We start from the raw sequence: 18,964 nt of genomic DNA, 5'->3' as shown, positions 1-18,964 counted from the left end.
GAGGGAAGGAAGGGTTCTGGGTGCAGAGCCTGACAGGAAGGGTTCTGGGTGCAGTGCCTGGCAGAAAGGGAGCTGGGTGCAGAGCCTGACAGGGCAGGGCACTTGAATATTAAACTGCCCGACATATATTCAAGTCAACCATTTTTTCTCCTTTTTTTTGGGGGGGAAGGGGGTCTCAACTTATATTCGGATTGACTTATATTCAAGTATATACGGTATATGCTTCTGCTACTAATAACTTCCATGCTTTACTGACTATAGTAAAACTTGTTTTTTTGTAATTTATTTAGAAATCTGCACTAAATTTCTCATTAAATTTCAAACTGTTTAATAAATGCCCCTTAATATGTTATGCATTAGTTTTCTTTGAGATTCAAAAATGTGGTAATGACAAAATTACTAAGCTGATTTCTTTTGTTTCATTGTAGGACAACTTTGGTTTTGACCTTCCAGCAGTGGAAGCTGCCACTAAAAAGCATGAAGCCATTGAAACAGACATTGCGGCCTATGAAGAACGTGTAGAAGCAGTGGTTGCTGTGGCAAGAGAACTTGAGGCTGAGAACTATCATGACATCAAACGCATTACTGCCAGGAAGGACAATGTAATCCGCCTTTGGGAATACCTGCTAGAATTGTTGAAGGCACGCCGACACCGGCTGGAGCTGAACCTTGGGCTGCAGAAAGTTTTCCAGGAGATGCTGTACATTATGGATTGGATGGATGAAATGAAGGTAAGCTCAGAAAATGAGGCATAAGGGTTTAAGGATGGAGGTTTCTCCATGAACAAGTCTAATCAGCCATAGGTGTCGTCATCCCTCATGGTGCTAGTTCAGAACCATTCTCTTGGAGCCCATAGAAGGCTTTTGGGGCATGCTCAAGTGCTCCTTTTACACAGATAGCTTTATCTCTCAGTCTTCATTATCTGGGTGGCAGAATGGTAATAGATTCTCTGTCTCGTAGTTAAAAAGAAAAAAGCAGCTCCAAACCAAAGGGCTCAGTTCAGTACCTGTATATTCCTTTTTTTTTTTTTTTTTCAAAATTCTTTATTCATTTTCAATCTTACATCAAGTGCACAAACAATAAAACAATACAATTAAACATATCACTTGACAATCTTTCTGATTTATCTTACAAAACATAAAATTACCACCCTCCCCTCCCATCATTCCTCTATTATTTCCCCAATAAGAAAAATGTAAAATATACCTCCCCCTCCCCCCAATCATTAGACGGTGTATATTACAATAGAAAATGGTGTTTACTCATTACAATAAGAAGTTAATGGCTCCCAAATTTTATTAAATTTCTTATAGCTTCCTTGTTGTATAGCTATTGCTCTTTCCATTTTATATATGTGACATAATGAGTTCCACCAGAAATTATAACTGAGTCTACTGTAATTTTTCCAATTATTTATATAATAATAATAACTTTATTTTTTCTATACTGTCATAATCTTGCGACTTTTAGGCGGTTTACAGTAAAAGAGAGCTGTACAATCAGCGAATTACAAGGTGAGAACAAGTAGGAAGTCACTGAGTAATCAGTGTTTACAGGTTACAAATAGGTTACAGTATAATCTTAAGCATTTTACATCAAAGGGGCTGGATGGTCAGCGAATTATTGAATACAGGTGGTGAGGAAGACACTGAATAGTCAAGAGAAGAACAGAATACATTTGTGAAGAGTGTAGTATCAATGTAAAGAGAAATGTGAAGAGTGTAGTATCAATGTAAAGAGAAAGGTTTTAGGAGGGGGGGGCGTTGTCTGGCTGGGAAATAAATCTATTGAATAGAGCGGTCTTGATTTCTTTCCGAAAGGCGCCATAGGTCTGCCTGGTTTTGTCGGTGAAGTTGCCTAGCCAGGTTTGCTGTCTGGCAGCTTGAAACTTAAAAGTTTAATGGAGATTAAACTCTTTTCTCTTAAAGTTAATGGCCTCAATTACCTGTATGTTCCTTAATTCTGCCTTGAACTGAAAAAAATTGCCTCTCCACAGGTCTTTGTGGCTAATTTTAGGCAGTAGCTATCCCTGGCAGAAGCTCTGAGCTGTACTGTAAGCATGCAATACTAGATGATCCCTTAGCAAAGGGATTCATTTAACCCACTGCTGAGAATGCTCTGCTGCTTCATCATCCCTTAAAATAGTGTCAATGGCAGTATAGGTTAAACAAACAAAAACCCCACCTTGTCATCCAAACAGATCAGTCTAGGACTTGTGTGTTATGCCCATTGACTGGCGGATAGAGACAGAGGAAGAAAATAGTTCCTTGTGATGCGTTTCATAAGGTCACAATGCAGCTCCTGACCTAGTTTTTAATTAGCATTCGCAGTTGAGTCTGGTTCCCTCTTTGGAGTTGTGTTTTTTTTATAAGCCAATTTAAATCTGAGCTCCAGTTGACTTGGGAATGCCTTAATTGGCTTATTCTCCTGAACCAGTATTATACTGTGTTTCAGTCAAACTTGGTTGTTCCCTCGTGTGTTTATTCTGGATTTCAGTTGAGTTTGGGCCTTGCTTGGCTCTTCAGATACTTGAGTTTGAAGCAGTGTTATGTATCGGAAATTTTGCATATAGTGTGATTGGAAGAATTTTTGACATACTGTGGAAAAGATAATAAAATGTTGGTGTAGTTTAACTCGACTTTTCAGTGATTCAGAAAGATGTTCTTAAAAAAAAAAAAAAAAAAGGAAAATTAGAAGAGAAGCTGAGGTACATACCAGAGGTTCTGGGTTCTCTAACTTTACCCCTTGAACTACCATATAATTGTCCTTTCCAGTGCAATAGGGATAGTATGCTGTACTAAAGAGGCGTCAAACTCAAAAAAATGTACGATGGCCTACTAGCCATGCAGGCAGTGAAACTTGACCACCAATTATCCAATCTATTGATGACGACACCAGACTACAAAACCTTCAGAAAAGAAATTAACACCCTACTATTCAAGAAATACATTAAGACAAACTAACTCCACAGAAAGTATCTTAATCCCCCAAAGTAAACTGCTCAACTATGTAATCTCTTCTGGAATTGTCCAGATAACCTCTAATGTAATCCGCCTTGAACCGCAAGGTAATGGAATAAAAATCACTAATGTAATGCAATGCAGTCTTGCTCCCATGAGTCTGTTGTAGCAGATTCTGATCACCGCTTTCAGTACCTCCTCCTTTTCACCCCTTCTCCCTCCTCCTTCTCCTTCTCCATGACCCCCAGTCAGTTATTACTTCTGCAAGCAAGCTTGCTGGAGCAACTTTGATCTGCTTGGTGGTCTTTTTTGTTTTGCTTTTATCTTTTGTGGTTTTTCGTGGAATTTTGTGTTTCCATTTAGCTCCAGTACCTGCTTGAGAGGAGCAGACTGCAGCTGACAGATGGATCCTGCGGGGGACCTGCTCTGCTCAGTCATTGTGCTGAAACTGTGGAACCTCAGAGGTTTCCCCTGCTGTCTGCTTACTCCTTGGCTAGATCAGGAGTGCAGCGCAGGTTGTACAGGAACCAATTGCATTCCTTCGGAGCGCAAAAAGTTTTGGCTGCATTTTCCTCCCCCCTCTTCGCAGAGTTTGGATTATCCCAGGACAAGCAGGCAGCATATTCTTTACGCATGGGTGACGTCACCGACGGAGCCCACGGTACGGACCTTTTTACTAGAAAGTTCTAGTTGGCCGCACCGCGCGTGCGCGAGTGCCTTCCCGCCCGACGGAGGAGAGCGTGGTCCCCAGTTTCTTCGTTTCCGCGGAGCGAAGAAGACGTGCGTTTTTCAACTCCGATTGAAATCCTCTTTTTGCCTTCCCGCTCGCGTTCTTTTTTCGTTTTATTTACCTTCGGGTTCTGCGCACCCATCCAAAATTCCTTCCAAAGGTGGTCTCAGCTTTTCACCTCAACCAGTCCATTGTGTTGCCTGTTTTCTTCCCGAAACCTCATTCACATCCCGGAGAACAGGCATTGCACAGTCTTGACTGCAAGCGTGTCCTGGCTTACTATCTTGATCGTACAAGGGCTCACCGCTTGTCCCCTCAGCTCTTCCTGACCTTCGACCCGAATCGTTTGGGTCGACCGGTCTCTAAACGGACGCTATCCAACTGGCTTGCAGCTTGCATCGCGTTCTGTTACGCTCGGGCCGGTCACTAGACGGTGCTGTCACGGCCCACAGGGTAAGAGCTATGGCCGCTTCTGTTGCTTTCCTCCGTTCCACACCCATTGAGGAAATCTGCAAGGCGGCCACCTGGTCCTCAGTTCACACATTCACTACTCACTACTGTCTGGATGCTTTCTCCAGACGGGATGGGCACTTCGGCCAATCTGTACTTCAGAATTTATTTTCCTAATGGCCAACCATCCCTCCTCCCTCTTTGTTAGCTTGGAGGTCACCCATGCGTAAAGAATATGCTGCCTGCTTGTCCTGGGATAAAGCACAGTTACTTACCGTAACAGGTGTTATCCAGGGACAGCAGGCAGATATTCTTACGTCCCACCCTCCTCCCCGGGTTGGCTTCTTAGCTGGCTTATACTAACTGGGGACCACGCTCTCCTCCGTCGGGCGGGAAGGCACTCGCGCACGCGCGGTGCGGCCAACTAGAACTTTCTAGTAAAAAGGTCCGTACCGTGGGCTCCGTCGGTGACGTCACCCATGCGTAAAGAATATCTGCCTGCTGTCCCTGGATAACACCTGTTACGGTAAGTAACTGTGCTTTCTAGTCTTGGGGGTTGAGGCTCAGTCTGGTTGTGATCTGACTGGCAGCTGAAGAGGCAGACATAACAGCTTTCCTGGTGCCAGAGGTCCTCTCATTCCAGCTACCTTGAGAGGACCTGTGGCAGACTGCAGCACCTCTTCCCAGCATCTGGTCTGTGAGTATGGGTGTTGTAGCCCATGGTAGTTTTTTGGGGGGCAGGGATGGTCCTGAAATTGTGGTTTTTAAGGTTATATTCGATTGTAGCCTTGTTCCCTTGCCCACAAAATCCTAAAATTGCTGGGTCCTTTGGTGGAGTTATAGCTGTTTTTTTCAGCGGGAAATCCTAGTGGTGGGCTATCTTGGATTTTTCCCGATTTGAATGATAAGTTCTCAGACTTCTTCAAAAATCCTAGTTTTTTATTCTAACCACCAGATATAGAAACATAGAAGATGACGGCAGAAAAGGGCCATGGCCCAACAAGTCTGCCCACTATAATGACCCACCCCCTAAATTCTTCCCTGAAGTGATCCCACATGTTTATCCCATTTTCTCTTAAAGTCCAGCGTGCTGCTGGCCTGAATTACCTGCAGTGAAAGACTATTCCAATGATCAACCACCCTTTCGGTGAAGAAGTACTTCCTGGTGTCACTAAGAAATCTCCCACCCCTGAGTTTCAACGGATGTCCTCTTGTCGCCTTAGGTTCTTTAAGAAAAAAGATATCCTCTTCTACCTCAATACGGCCTGTGACATATTTGAACGTCTCAATCATGTCTCCTCTCTCTGCGCTCCTCGAGTGACTATAGCTGCAACTTACCCAGCCTGTCCTCATACGGGAGATCCTTGAGTCCTGAGACCATCCTGGTAGCCATTCGCTGAACCGACTGCATTCTCTGCACATCTTTTTGATAATGCGGTCTCCAGAATTGTATACAATATTCCAGATGAGGTCTCACCATGGATCTGAACAAAGGCATTATAACTTCGGTCTTCCGTCTGATGAAGCTTCTTAGGATACAACCCATCATTTGTCTAGCCTTGGATGAAGCTTTCTCCACTTGATTGTCAGACTTCATGTCTTCGCTAATGATTACTCCCAAGTCCCGTTCTGCTGTAGTTCTTGCTAAGGTCTCACCATTTAGGGTGTAAGTTCTGCATGGATTTCTGTTGCCAAGGTGCATGACCTTACACTTTTTGGCATTAAAACTTACTTGCCAAGTTGAGGACCAATGTTCCAGTAAGAGTAGGTCCTGCGTCATGCAGTTGGGCACTGTGCTTTTGCCTACTATGTTACATAGTTTGGCGTCATCGGCGAATAATGCAATTTTCCCTCGAAGCCCTTGAGCCAGGTCCCTTACGAAGATATTAAATAGGATCGGACCCAAGACCGAACCGTGCGGCACTCCACTGATCACTTCTGACATTTCAGAGAGAGTACCGTTCACCACCGCCCTCTTAAAGTCTACCACTGAGCCAGTCTTTTACCCATGCAGTTAACGTTTCTCCTAATCCCATCGAACTCATCTTGCTCAATAACCTGCGGTGTGGGACACTATCAAAAGCCTTACTGAAGTCCAAGTACACGACGTCCAGGGACTCCCCCATATCCAGCTTTTTCGTTACCCAGTCAAAGAAGCTGATCAGATTGGATTGACAAGACCTTCCCTTTGTAAATCCATGTTGATGGGGGTTTCATAGATTCTCGTCATTCAGGATCGTATCTAATTTGTATTTGATTAGTGTTTCCATAATTTTACACACTATTGATGTGAGACTCACCGGTCTGTAGTTTTCAGCCTCCGTTCTGCATCCCTTTTTGTGGAGTGGAATGACGTTAGCTGTTTTCCAGTCCAATGGGACTTCCTGTATTCAGGGAAAGATTGAAGAGCGCGGATAACGGTTCCGCTAGGACATCACTCAACTCTCTAAGCATTCTGGGATGTAGTTTGTCAGGTCCCATGGCTTTGTTCACTTTGAGCCTTGAAAGTTCGTAGTAGACGCTGCTGGACGTAAATTCAAAATCTCGAAACTGGTCTTCCGAGCTTTCCCTTGTCTGCAGCTGTGGACCGGATCCCAGCGCCTCGCAGGTAAAGACTGAGCAGAAGTATTCATTTAGTAGTTCGACTTTATCGGAGTCCGATTCTACATAGTTCCCGTTTGGTTTCTTAAGGCGCAAAATCCCATCCGTATTCCTTTTTATGTCACTGATATACCTGAAGAAGGATTTATCCCTTTTTTTTAATGTTCTCTGCTAGATTCTCTTCCATCCGGAATTTGGCCTCTCTGACTGCTGTTTTGACGGCTCTAGACTTGGCCAGATAGTCTTCTTTGGTCTCTCGTTTTCCTGATTGTTTGCAGGAGATAAATGCTTTTTTCTTCTTTTTTATGAGGTCTGAGATCTCCGCAGAGAACCACTGAGGTTTATTGTTCCTCCACCGTTTACTTACTGTTTTTATGTAGAGTTTGGTTGCTTCGTGTAGGGTAGATTTCAGAGCTGACCACATTGCCTCTACATTATCAGTTGCAGCCTGATTTTGCAGCACCCGATAAACGAAATCACCCATGTTTTTGAAGTTAGTGCCCCTAAAGTTGAGGACCTTTGTGGATGTGTTAGATCTAGTGAATCCTTTCCTGAGGTGAAACCACACCATGTTGTGGTCACTGGAGGCCAACTTATCGCCTAACGAAACTCTGTGACACTTTCCCTGTTGGCGAGTACCAGGTCCAGTATCGCCTGATCCCTAGTGGGCTCCAATACCATCTGTCTGAGTTGTGCTCCCTTTATGGAGATTAGTAGCCTTTTGCTGCCGCTGGTTGTAGCGGAATGTTTGTTCCAATCTGCGTCAGGCATATTGAAATCCCCTAACAACACCGTGTCTCCACGCAAAGTGATGGTCTCTATATCTTTAATTAGTTCTATATGTATGTTTTCCTGTTGTCTTGGAGGTCTGTATACAACTCCAAGATACAGGCATTTGTCATTCCCCCTGGCCAGGTTCACCCAAAGGGATTCCCCGGTGTACTTGACGTCCGTGATCCTGGTAACTTTGATGTCCTCCTTAGTGTATAGTGCTACCCTTCCCCCTGTTTTGCCCTCTCTGTCTCGACGAAGTAAGTTGTATCCCGGTATAGCCATATCCCACCCATGGGAATCCGTGAGCCAGTCTCGGATATCACTACCACATTTAGGTCGGCGTTCCTTATTTTCATTTCTAATTCCAGAATTTTATTACCTAAACTGTGGGCATTAACGTACATAGCCCTCCATACTTTGTTTGTTAGGACCCCTTGGCGATTTTTCCACCTGAGTTAGTGTGGTTCCTACAGTACGATTTGTCATGTGTGTACTTACCTCAGACTCAGAAATGGAGTGGCAACTTACCTCGCTAGGATGGTTACTTACCACGCCGGAGGAGTGTGTGGCGCAGTGGTTGACGCTACAGCCTCAGCACCCTGGGGTTGTGGGTTCAAACCCCACGCTGCTCCTTGTGATCGCAGGCAAGTCACTTAATCCTCCATGGCCCCAGGTACGTTAGATAGATTGTGAGCCCACCGGGACAGATAGGGAAAATGCTTGAGTACCTGATTGTAAAACCGCTTAGATAACCTTGATAGGCGGTATTTAAAATCCTAATAAAACATAAAAAAAAAAAACACATCAGTACGTGAGTGGGTACCCTCCCCCAACTTACCTAGTTTAAAGCCCTACGACTCAAAATTGATCCCCCTCAACCTACTTCCCACTAGTGCTGCCCGATTCAGGGAAAAAAAATTTGATTCGGTTCAGCCTATTGAATCGATTTTTCGATTCAATTCGATTTTCCTGCCCAGTTGGGTGTTTTTATAAAACATCCTGGTGGGTTTATTTTAAAGCCTCTTCACGCCCTTTGCCTTCTTCTAACCACACTGGCACTGTTGTGTAAACAAAATAAACAAAAAAGACTTTTCCTCTCTGTTAAATCCTAGCTCACGTTTGCGGTCTAACAAAGCTCTAGCAGGATACACTTTTCAAATCTGACATATTGTAATCACAAAACAGAAAATAAAATTATTTTTTTCTACCTTTTGTTGTCTGGTCAATATTCAAATTTTGTTGGTCCCAGGCTCTGGTTGTCTTCTGATAACTTGCTTGCCAGGATTTCCTTCTTTTCTTCTTTCTCCGTGCTAACCATCAATCTTCTATCTCTGTCCTCCCCTTTCGTGTCTCTTCCCTCCCCTGCAGATCTGGCATCTTTCCTTTTTTTCATCTCCATCCACAGATTCACCTTTTCTCAACTACCTTTTCATCCAGCATCTCTCCCTCCTTCCCCACCACCCCAAGGTCCACCATCTCTCCCTTTCTATTCCCAACTACCCTCCTATCCAGTATCTATCCCCCCCTCCACACCATCTCTTCAAGTTTCAAGTTTATTCATGTATTTGATTAAACGCTTATCCTAAGATACTAAGCGTTGTACAATAATAATTAAAACATTTACAGGGGTACAAAAGACAGACAATTTTTTAACGTACTTAACTATTAAAACCATGGAGGTACAATAGGAAGGGGGGGGAGAACTACAATATTTATCGAGAAAAGGTACATAAAAGGGAAGTACATTAGGACGGGGAAAGGTTAAAAGTTGCTGGACTTAAATCAAAAGGTTAATTAAAGGCATCTTTAAAAATAAAACATTTTAAATTACTTTTAAACTTCTGTAAATTGTGTTCAGATCTTATATGTATAGGAAGAGAATTCCAAATCATAGGGGCAGTCACTGAGGTGCGATGAGTATCTATTATCCATAGGTATGGGACATTAAGAGTGTACTGAGAGGTGGATCTAAGGGCTCTGGGGGGGTCATATGGAATTAGAAGTCTGTCAATGAATGCTGGGGCGTGTGTTTGTATTGTTTTAAAGGTTAAAAGGGCAATTTTATATGATATCCTATATATGACTGGTAGCCAATGAGCTTTTTGTAGTAATGGAGTAACGTGATCACATTTTTTAGGACCAGATATGAGTTTGATTGCTGTGTTTTGGATTAATTGTAGACGTTTTATTTCTTTTAAATCTATCCCTTTAAGTAGAGAATTACAATAGTCCATTTTGGATATTACAAGGGAGTGAATTAGTACTGTAAGGGATTTGGCATCAAGAAGGGAGACCAATGATCTGATCATTAATTTATAAAAACAGTTTTTAACTAAAGCACTGATTTGTAGGCGAAATGTATGTTTATTGTCAATTAGAACATCTCTTGTGTCCAACTTCTCTCCCTTTCTGTTCCTTCCCTCCCTAAATCCCATTATCCACCATCTCTCTCCCACTCCTCTGTTTTTATACCCATTATTTCTTCCCTCAAGTCCAGCATATACACGTCTCTTTGAACCCCTCCTTTCCTCCCTCCCCGCGGAAGGCCTGTATGTTCCTTCTGGCCTCCGGTGCCTCCCTTTACCTGATTGCAGCAGAGAGCAGCCTACAGAAAGGATCATGGGTACTTTAGCGATCCTTGCAGGTTGCCATAGGCTTCAGGAGCTGTCCTTCTGCCGCGGTCCCGCCCCTCCTCTGACGTCAGAGGCAGGATCGCGGCAGAGGGATGACAGCTCCGGAGGCCTATGGCAACCTGCAAGGATTGCTAAAGTACCCGCAATCCTTTTGACAGGCTGCTATCAGGCAAAGGGAGGTGTGGGAGGCCAGGGGGGAAGCCGGACACTGCAGCACTTCCTGACTGACCCTCCCCCCTCGCCCTCTAAAGCAGGAGTGGCAGCGCCAGCCAGCAAGAGGCAGTGCTGCTGATCCTGCTTTAGGGAGCAAGGGGGTAGATTCAGACAGTGAATCGGAAGGCCGATTTTTTATTTTTTATTTTTTTTTTTTGCTGTTGTTGTTTTTGTTTTGTTCTGAATCGATTCAAATCGATTCACTCGAAATGAATCGGTGAATCAATTTGAATCGGGCAGCACTACTTCCTACTATTCTCTGTTGAGAGACCCAGATACAAATGTCCTGATTTCTGAGCACTGAGAGAACCTGGAGGGCTCTCTTAAAGCTGCAAAAGCTATACCCTATGGATCAGAAGTTCCAGTAAATGTTTGCTTTGCCTAAAGTGGCCCCCCCTGGTGTCTCAAGTGACCAAGCACACATCCCTCCCCAATGGTGGAGGGGGGGGGTAGTAGTGCTTAAGGATCAAGAGGATCGCAGACTGGATATGTTGCTTAAGAGGCAGCTTGAGACCTTGTCTCTGGTAATGATGGCTGCTGCAGCAGCCTCCTTTGTGGCTTGAGCGTGCCACTCTAAATTGTGTGACCCAAGCTGTGCGCTCTCTGATCCTCCTTCCCAGCTGTTACTGGTGGGAGTGGACTATGTGGCTGATGCCTTATGTGATCTATTGAGGGTAGTGAAAATATCAGCTTATTATCCCAGGACAAGCAGGCAGGTATTCTCACTAGTGGGTGATGTCATCCGACAGAGCCCCAATGCGGACGTCTCAAAAGCATACTTGCTTGAAGAAACTTCAGAAGTTTCGAGATGCCCGCACCGCGCATGCGCGAGTGCCTTCCCGCCCGATGCACCGGGCGTGTCTCCTCAGTTCAGATAGCTAGCAGAGAAGCCAACCCAGGGGAGGTGGATGGGACATGAGAATAGCTGCCTGCTGTCCCTGGATAACAACTGTTACGGTAAGTAACATTGCTTTATCCCAGGACAAGCAGGCAGGTATTCTCACTAGTGGGTGACCTCCAAGCTAACCTCAATGAGATGGTGGGAGAGTTGTGCTTGTTTCCTCTAATACCCTTGATAGGAAAACTTCTTTTCAAACTTAAATGGGAGCCAGCTGTTATGATCCTCATTGCTTCGAGATAGTCAAAACAGTCATGGTTCCCTCTTCTGCTTCAACTCAGTATCAGAATCCATCCCTCTACAGATTTTCCCAACTCTTATCATTCAAACCTAGAGGTTCCTCCGTCTCCCAAATCTGCGTTCACTAGCTCTCACAGCCTAGTATCTATCTCCCAACGAGTAAATGAATTCCGTCTCTCTGCTCCAGTATCAGCTGTTATAGATGCTGTAAGAAAACCATCCACACAGTGCTGTTGCCCGCTTCACTCTATGGTGTAATCAGCATTCCATAGCAAAGCAGCAGATGAATCCAGACTAGTGGGTATAGCTCACATCGACCAGCAGGTGGAGATAGAGAACTGATTAACAGTTGGCCTTAAAGCCTGGTGTTCCTCTTGTTACTTCAGTTTTGCTCTATCTCCCAGCAGGAATGGAGCTTACTCTACTAGCTCCGGGATTCTGGCTGGGGCCGGTTTAGGTGGTGTTCCTGTGGCTTCCTCTGTTGAGACTCTGTCTCTTCAGTAGGACAGGGGTGCCTGGCTGATCGGTGCCGGCTTTGGGAGCTACACCTGGGCCCTCCCAGGTCCCTTCTCCACCCTCCCCTCCGTTTGTTTGAGCGGGTTCTTGGGCCACTGCAGGAGGTTTGTGCTTAGGTTTCTTCATTCCAGTAAAAAAAAAAAAAACAACAAAAAAAAAAAAAAACAACGACTTCCTGCTTGTGCTGAGCCGTGCTGTGTTCGTGTGGCTTTCAGTGCGATTACCAGCTGTTACCCGACTGCAGTTAGAGCGGGGGACCGGTTGGTGAGTAACTTGGTTTGCTGTCTGCCTCCTCTTGCGTTCGTTGGTCGTTCGGGCCGTTCCGGCGGTAGCGGGGGGTGGGCGGAGTCGGCGCGGCGGCGTGTTACCGCGTTTGTGGAAAAAAAAAAAAAAAAAAAAGTTTTTTGTATCGCCGTTTTTAGCGATGGCAGCAGAGGCTACTCAGCGGTGCTCGCGCTGTGGGAAGCGCCGAGCACTGTCGGGCTTCTGCTCTGCAGGGTGTGGGGATACACCGGCAGAAGATGCCTTCCTGCAAGCGTGTGAGTTAGACATCTCCCGTGTCAGCGGGGCACGGTCTACTTCCCCGGGCCTCGAGGGCGACTCGGGGGGACTGCAAGGCTCTGCCGCGGCTGAGGGGATGTCAGCGGCGGTCGGGGAGCCAGGGTCGCTAGGGGACGGCGCGGCTGCGCGCCCTAGCATTGATCAGGCCGGTTCTTCTTTAATGGGGGTGAGTTCCTTCTCCCCGGAGTTTATTATGCTATTGCACCGAGCTTTTCTGCTACAGGGCTCGCAGCCGGCCCAGTCGGTACCGGCGACCTGGCCGTCCCTCCCTGGGCCTTCTACCTCCACGGGCTTATCCGGTGCGAATGCCGGCCCGACTACGGGGCCTGTGCTGTCGCCTGGGCGGTCGCAGGGGGCGAAGAAACGCAGACTCGCGACCGTGGACGCGGAGGGTAATCTTCCCTTATCACCTTTCTCCCTTCCTGAATCATTAGAGGAAGGGGAGGTCTTAGATTGGGAGGCAGAGGATCCCCCGGGCAGGGAAGTTGATGATCCTTCCGCGCTCCGGCTGTTTCATAGAGAGGAGCTGGCGTCCTTGATTTCCAAGGCTTTGCAGGGTTTAAATATCTCTCAGGAGGATGCTAAGGTGTCGAGTAACCCCCTGATGGCAGGTACGCGTAAGCCACCTAGGTCCTTTCCGGTGCATGAAGCCATGCAGGAGCTGATCTCGGCGCAATGGGATACGCCGGAGGCCAGTTTACGAGTGGCAAAGGCCATGCGGCTCCTGTATCCGGTTGACCCGACCGAACTTGAAAAGTTTCGGTTACCTAGGGTGGACGCTTTGGTGGCAGCGGTAACGAAAAAGACTACCTTGCCGGTGGAAGGGGGGGTGACACTAAAGGATGCGCAGGATAGGAAGATTGAATCTTCACTAAAAATGTCCTTTGAAGTAGCTGCGGTTACCTTACAGGCCGCTATTTGCAGCTCGTATGCGGCGAGGGCATGTTTGCAGTGGTCACAAGGGATGACCGATAATTTAATGGAGTCCGGGGGTTCTGTCCCTTCGGAACTGGCTGATTTGGAGTCAGGCTTGGCCTATTTGGCAGACTCCTTATATGACATTGTTCGAGCATCTGCGAAACAGATGGCTCTGTCAGTGGTATCGCGCAGATCCTTATGGCTCCGACATTGGGCAGCAGATGCTGCATCCAAACTTAGGCTGGTGAGACTCCCTTTTAAGGGAGGTTTATTATTTGGAGAGGACTTAGAGAGATTGGTGAAAGATTTTGGGGATACCAAAACACAGCGTCTACCGGAGGATAGGGCTAGGCCCCCTGTGAGGTCCTCCTCGTCTAGACCGCGCTTCAGAGATGTGAGGCGGTCCAGGCCTGGTAAACCATTCTTCAGATCAGCATATGGTTCTTTCTCTGCGGCGAGGCCTAGGTTTCAGCAGAGGAGTTCCTTTCGGACGACGAAACCCTCTTCAGGTCAGCCAACACGTACACCACCAAGTCGCACTCCGCAATGACGGTGGCTTGGCTCCCTCCGCCCTTCCCTTAGGGGGCCGGCTTTCGGCGTTCCGGGCGGAGTGGGCCACAATCACGTCAGATCAGTGGGTGTTGGACATTGTTCGGGAAGGGTACAAGTTGGAGTTCGCCTCTCCCGTCGAAGATTCTTTCTTGGTGTCCCCGTGCCATGGGGCGGCCAAGGGAGAGGCGGTCCGCATGACTCTTCAGGGGCTGCTCGATCTGGGGGCGGTGGTACCGGTACCCCCGGAAGAGGTAGGCCGCGGGATATATTCCCTGTACTTCATTGTTCCAAAGAAGGGGGGGTCGTTCAGACCGGTGCTGGACCTCAAAGTGGTCAGCAGATTTCTCAATGTTCGCCATTTCCGGATGGAGACGGTACGCTCGGTCATTGCGGCAGTTCGACCGGGAGAGTTCCTCACGTCCCTAGATCTCAAGGAGGCGTACCTACATATCCCGATCTGGCCTCCGCATCAGCGGTATCTAAGGTTTGCGATTCTTGGCCAGCACTATCAGTTTCGGGCAATGCCCTTTGGCCTGGCGACGGCTCCCCGCACCTTTTCCAAAGTCATGGTCGTGGTAGCAGCCTCTCTTCGCAAGGAAGGGATTCGGGTACACCCTTACTTAGACGACTGGCTGATCCGCGCCTCGTCCAGACAGGAGAGTTTGTCGGTTACTCAGAGGGTAATATCTCTCCTTCAGTCGTTAGGGTGGATCGTCAATTTTCCCAAGAGTTTTCTGTCCCCGTCGCAGTCTTTGGTACATCTGGGGGTCAGATTCGACACTGCTCTGGGGAGAGTATTTCTACCCCGCGACCGGGGAGAGAAATTGCAGGCTCAGATTCGCCTACTTCTCGGGTCGCCCAGACCTCGGGTTTGGGATTATGTGCAGGTTTTGGGCTCCATGGTAGCGACTCTGGAGGTGGTCCCCTGGGCTCGGGGCCACATGAGACCCTTACAACAGTCGCTTCTCTCTCACTGGTCCCCAGCTTCTCTGGACTACAATGTGCGTCTCCGATGGAGTCCTCGGGCGGCTCGCAGCATGCAATGGTGGCTACACGAGTTGCACCTGTGGCGGGGCATGCCGTTAGCCACACCGGAGTGGGTGGTGGTGACGACGGATGCCAGTCTGAGGGGCTGGGGGGCCCAGTGCCTGCAAGCATCGGTGCAGGGAGTGTGGTCCTTAGAGGAAGCACAGTGGCCCATCAATTTGTTGGAGTTAAAAGCGATCAGATTGGCGCTGAGGGCTTTTCAGTCCCTGATTCAGGACAGACCGACCAGAATCTTTTCGGACAGTGTCACGGCGGTAGCATATGTCAATCGTCAGGGGGGCACTCGGAGTCCGCAGTTGGCCGAAGAGGCAAGGATATTGTTTCAGTGGGCAGAAGGGCATGTTCCGCTTCTGTCGGCGGCATACATTGCAGGTCACGAAAACGTGCAAGCGGACTTCCTCAGCAGAAATCTTCTAGATCCGGGCGAGTGGGAGTTGTCGGCTCGAGCGTTCGACCTGCTAGTCCGTCGGTGGGGGTTGCCAGAGTTGGATCTCATGGCTTCGTCCCGCAATGCGAAGTTGCCTCGCTTCTTCAGCAGGCGCACGGAGACGGGCTCGGAGGGGGTGGACGCGTTGGCCCTCCCATGGCCTCCAAATTCCCTTCTGTATGTGTTCCCGCCTTGGCCCATGATAGGGCGGGTGTTACAACGCATCGCTCTCTTTCACGGCAGGGTGATCCTGGTGGCTCCGGATTGGCCGCGTCGACCGTGGTACGCAGATCTCGTTCAGCTTTCAGTAGGCGATCGGGTGACGTTCCAGGTAACTCCGGACTTACTAACTCAGGGCCCAATCTGGATGGAAGATCCGGCCCGCTTTGGTCTTACGGCCTGGCTCTTGAGCGGTCAAGGCTAAAGAAGAAGGGCTATTCGGAGCAGGTGATTGCCACGCTTCTTAAAGCTAAGAAGATTTCGACTTCGACCTCCTATGCGAGAGTCTGGAAGATTTTTGATGCTTGGTGCGGTCGACAGGGAATCGCGCCCTTCCATGCATCTCTGGCGGCTATTCTTGCCTTTCTGCAGGAAGGCGTAGAGAAAGGATTAGCCTATAACTCTTTAAGGGTTCAGGTGGCGGCCCTTGCCTGTTACAGGGGCCGGGTGGCTGGCGCGTCGCTGGCGTCGCAGCCGGACGTGGTCCGTTTCCTCAAAGGGGTTCATCATATCCGCCCGCCGGTAAGGCGAATTTGTCCTTCCTGGAATCTTAAACTCGTCCTGGGGAGGTTGCAGGGGGCACCTTTTGAACCCCTGTCAGCGGCCACTTTGAAGGATGTCACGCTGAAAACAGTGTTCTTGGTGGCAATAGCTTCGGCGAGGCGAGTATCGGAGCTTCAGGCGCTTTCTTGCAGAGAACCCTTCTTACGTTTTTCTGAGACGGGGGTGTCAGTGCGGCCGGTGCCCTCCTTCCTGCCTAAGGTGATTTCTTCATTTCATGTGAACCAGAGTGTATTCCTCCCGTCCTTCCGGAAGGAGGATTGGGGTAAACGATTTTTGTCTTTGCGTCGACTGGATGTGCGGCGTATGCTTCTCCATTATTTGGGAGTGACGAATGATTTTCGTAGGTCGGACCATCTCTTTGTATTGTTCGTGGGTAAGAACAAGGGGATGGCGGCGTCTAAAGCGTCCATTGCGCGTTGGGTCAAGGAGACGATTGCTTCGGCTTATGTGTTGACAGGTAAGAAAGTACCGGAGCACCTTCATGCTCATTCCACTCGGGCATTGGCTACGTCTTGGGCGGAGTCCGGGGGGATGTCTTTGGAGGAAATTTGCCGAGCGGCCACTTGGTCGTCGGGTAATACCTTTTCGAAGCATTATCGCTTAGACGTAGCAGCCAGTGCGGAGGCAAGTTTTGGCACTGCGGTACTGGCGGAGGCGGCATTGGCGTCCCACCCGGTTTGAGTTTGCTTTGCTACATCCCACTAGTCTGGATTCATCTGCTGCTTTGCTATGGAAGGTAAAATTATGGTCTTACCTGTTAATTTTCTTTCCTTTAGAAGCAGCAGATGAATCCAGAGCCCCTCCCCAAGGGCACTCTATGTGTGTAGGGTGTTTGTTTATGGTTTTGGTTGGGATATGGTTGGTAATTGTATTATTTAGGGGCACATTTTCTACTGGAATGAAGTTTTGGGGATGCTCATGCTCCTTTCGGGCTGCTTGGGCAAAATGCATAACTGAAGTAACAAGAGGAACACCAGGCTTTAAGGCCAACTGTTAATCAGTTCTCTATCTCCACCTGCTGGTCGATGTGAGCTATACCCACTAGTCTGGATTCATCTGCTGCTTCTAAAGGAAAGAAAATTAACAGGTAAGACCATAATTTTACCTTCTTTATTTCCAGACACGTGTCCTCTGTCATCAGTATTGGACTACCTCTTACATCTCTCAAACTCTGGTCTAAAGACCACTTTGGTGTGAGTGCACCTCAGTGCCATAAGAGTCTTTCACATTCCTCTTCATGAAAAACCTCTGGCTACATATCCACTGGTTTCCAAATTTATGAAAGGACTGTTACACGTTAAACCCCCAATCAAGCCTTCTCCAATAGCTTGGGACCTCAGGCTTTAATAAAGCCGCCATTTAAGCCACTGGCATCTTCATCTCTCAAGTATCTAACGTGGGAAGTGGTTTTCTTAATCTGCATCACTTCAGTATGCCGAGTTGGTGAGCTTCAAGCACTGGTTTCAGATCTGCCTTATACAGCATTCTAAAGAATGACACAGAGACTGTTTCCTGCAGGTAGCTATGGGAAACCCGCAGGAACGGGAGGAAAAATTGACTGGTTGTTGTGGGTATGGGGACAAGGCTTTTCAACACCCCATGGAGCGGTGAATGATATTGCCCCCGCAGTAAAAGATATGCCATGAGTTGCCATCCTTCCCTCTTCTCCAAGTCAGCAGCCCTCCTCCCTCCCTATCACGGGTCCAACATCCCCCCTCTCTTGCACCCTCCCCTGCTCGCGATCGTAGCTACCAGCAAAAAAAAAAAAAGAACCTGTAACTCTCCTGTCGGCCCCTTTGTGCCTCCCAGGGTGGGCCTACCAGCTTCTTAGAAGCGTTTGTAGGATGGAGAGGCAATGTCGTCGTACGCAGCGCTGAAGTTCACTGAACCTTCTTCCCGCCAAATCCCTCCTTTTGATGTAACTTCCGGTTTCGCCAGCTAGCAAAATGTTGTTGAGCTTGAGTGGGTACTTTTGGATCGGCAGCCTACAGCGAACATTATCCAGTGTGTCTGCATTATTTTGTTGTCCACAAAGAACACCTACTACAGGTAAGCAACTTTGTTTTATTAACCTAGAAGGGAAATAGTTGACATGGTTATAATTTGTGTAGATGTGAAATATCAGAAGTGAAGTACAGTAGTGTCGCAGGTTTACAATATGTCATAAAACATGCTTGTTTTCTTATGTTCTGTGTAGGTGCTGCTCCTGTCTCAGGATTATGGCAAACATCTGCTGGGAGTGGAGGACCTGTTACAAAAGCATGCGCTTGTGGAAGCAGACATTGCCATTCAGGCAGAGAGAGTCAGAGCAGTCAATGCCTCTGCTCAGAAATTTGCCACAGAAGGAGAAGGTAAACCTGTGTTGATATATTTACTTTAAAAAAAGTCACTTTTTGTGGACTTTAAAAAAAGTTTTTTGTGGACTTGCAAATTGTGAGTTAATACGGCTGCTGTTTTAGTTTACATATGCATATAGAAGCAGAGCACAAGGTAACCAGTGGGACTATACAGTACCTTAGAGGAATAATCTGACTATTCAGAGTATCTATTTGGAACTTAACCTATTGATCCACCTGACTGCATCTTTAATACTCCATGCTTTAGTAAAATATTTCCTTATCCTTTTATGCAGAGGATAATATGCTAGTTAATTTGATTTTT

At 47.4% G+C, this 18,964-nt stretch overlaps 1 protein-coding gene across 3 annotated transcripts in view; it reads left to right on the top strand.

Annotated features, from left to right (window-relative positions):
* SPTBN1 (spectrin beta, non-erythrocytic 1) overlaps nucleotides 1-18,964 on the top strand; it is a 569,130-nt gene that overhangs the window by 330,966 nt on the left and 219,200 nt on the right. For all 3 annotated transcript variants that reach the window (XM_033938993.1, XM_033938994.1, XM_033938992.1), the window contains 2 exons: nucleotides 429-731; nucleotides 18,501-18,654. In XM_033938993.1, the coding sequence (XP_033794884.1) occupies nucleotides 429-731; nucleotides 18,501-18,654 (457 nt within the window). The remainder of the gene's footprint in view (nucleotides 1-428; nucleotides 732-18,500; nucleotides 18,655-18,964) is intronic.

Source organism: Geotrypetes seraphini, chromosome 3 (genome assembly GCF_902459505.1).
Source record: "Geotrypetes seraphini chromosome 3, aGeoSer1.1, whole genome shotgun sequence".
Classification (NCBI taxonomy): Eukaryota; Metazoa; Chordata; class Amphibia; order Gymnophiona; family Dermophiidae; genus Geotrypetes; species Geotrypetes seraphini.
Note: the sequence above shows the minus strand (reverse complement) of the source record. Positions and strands in the feature narration are given on the sequence as shown.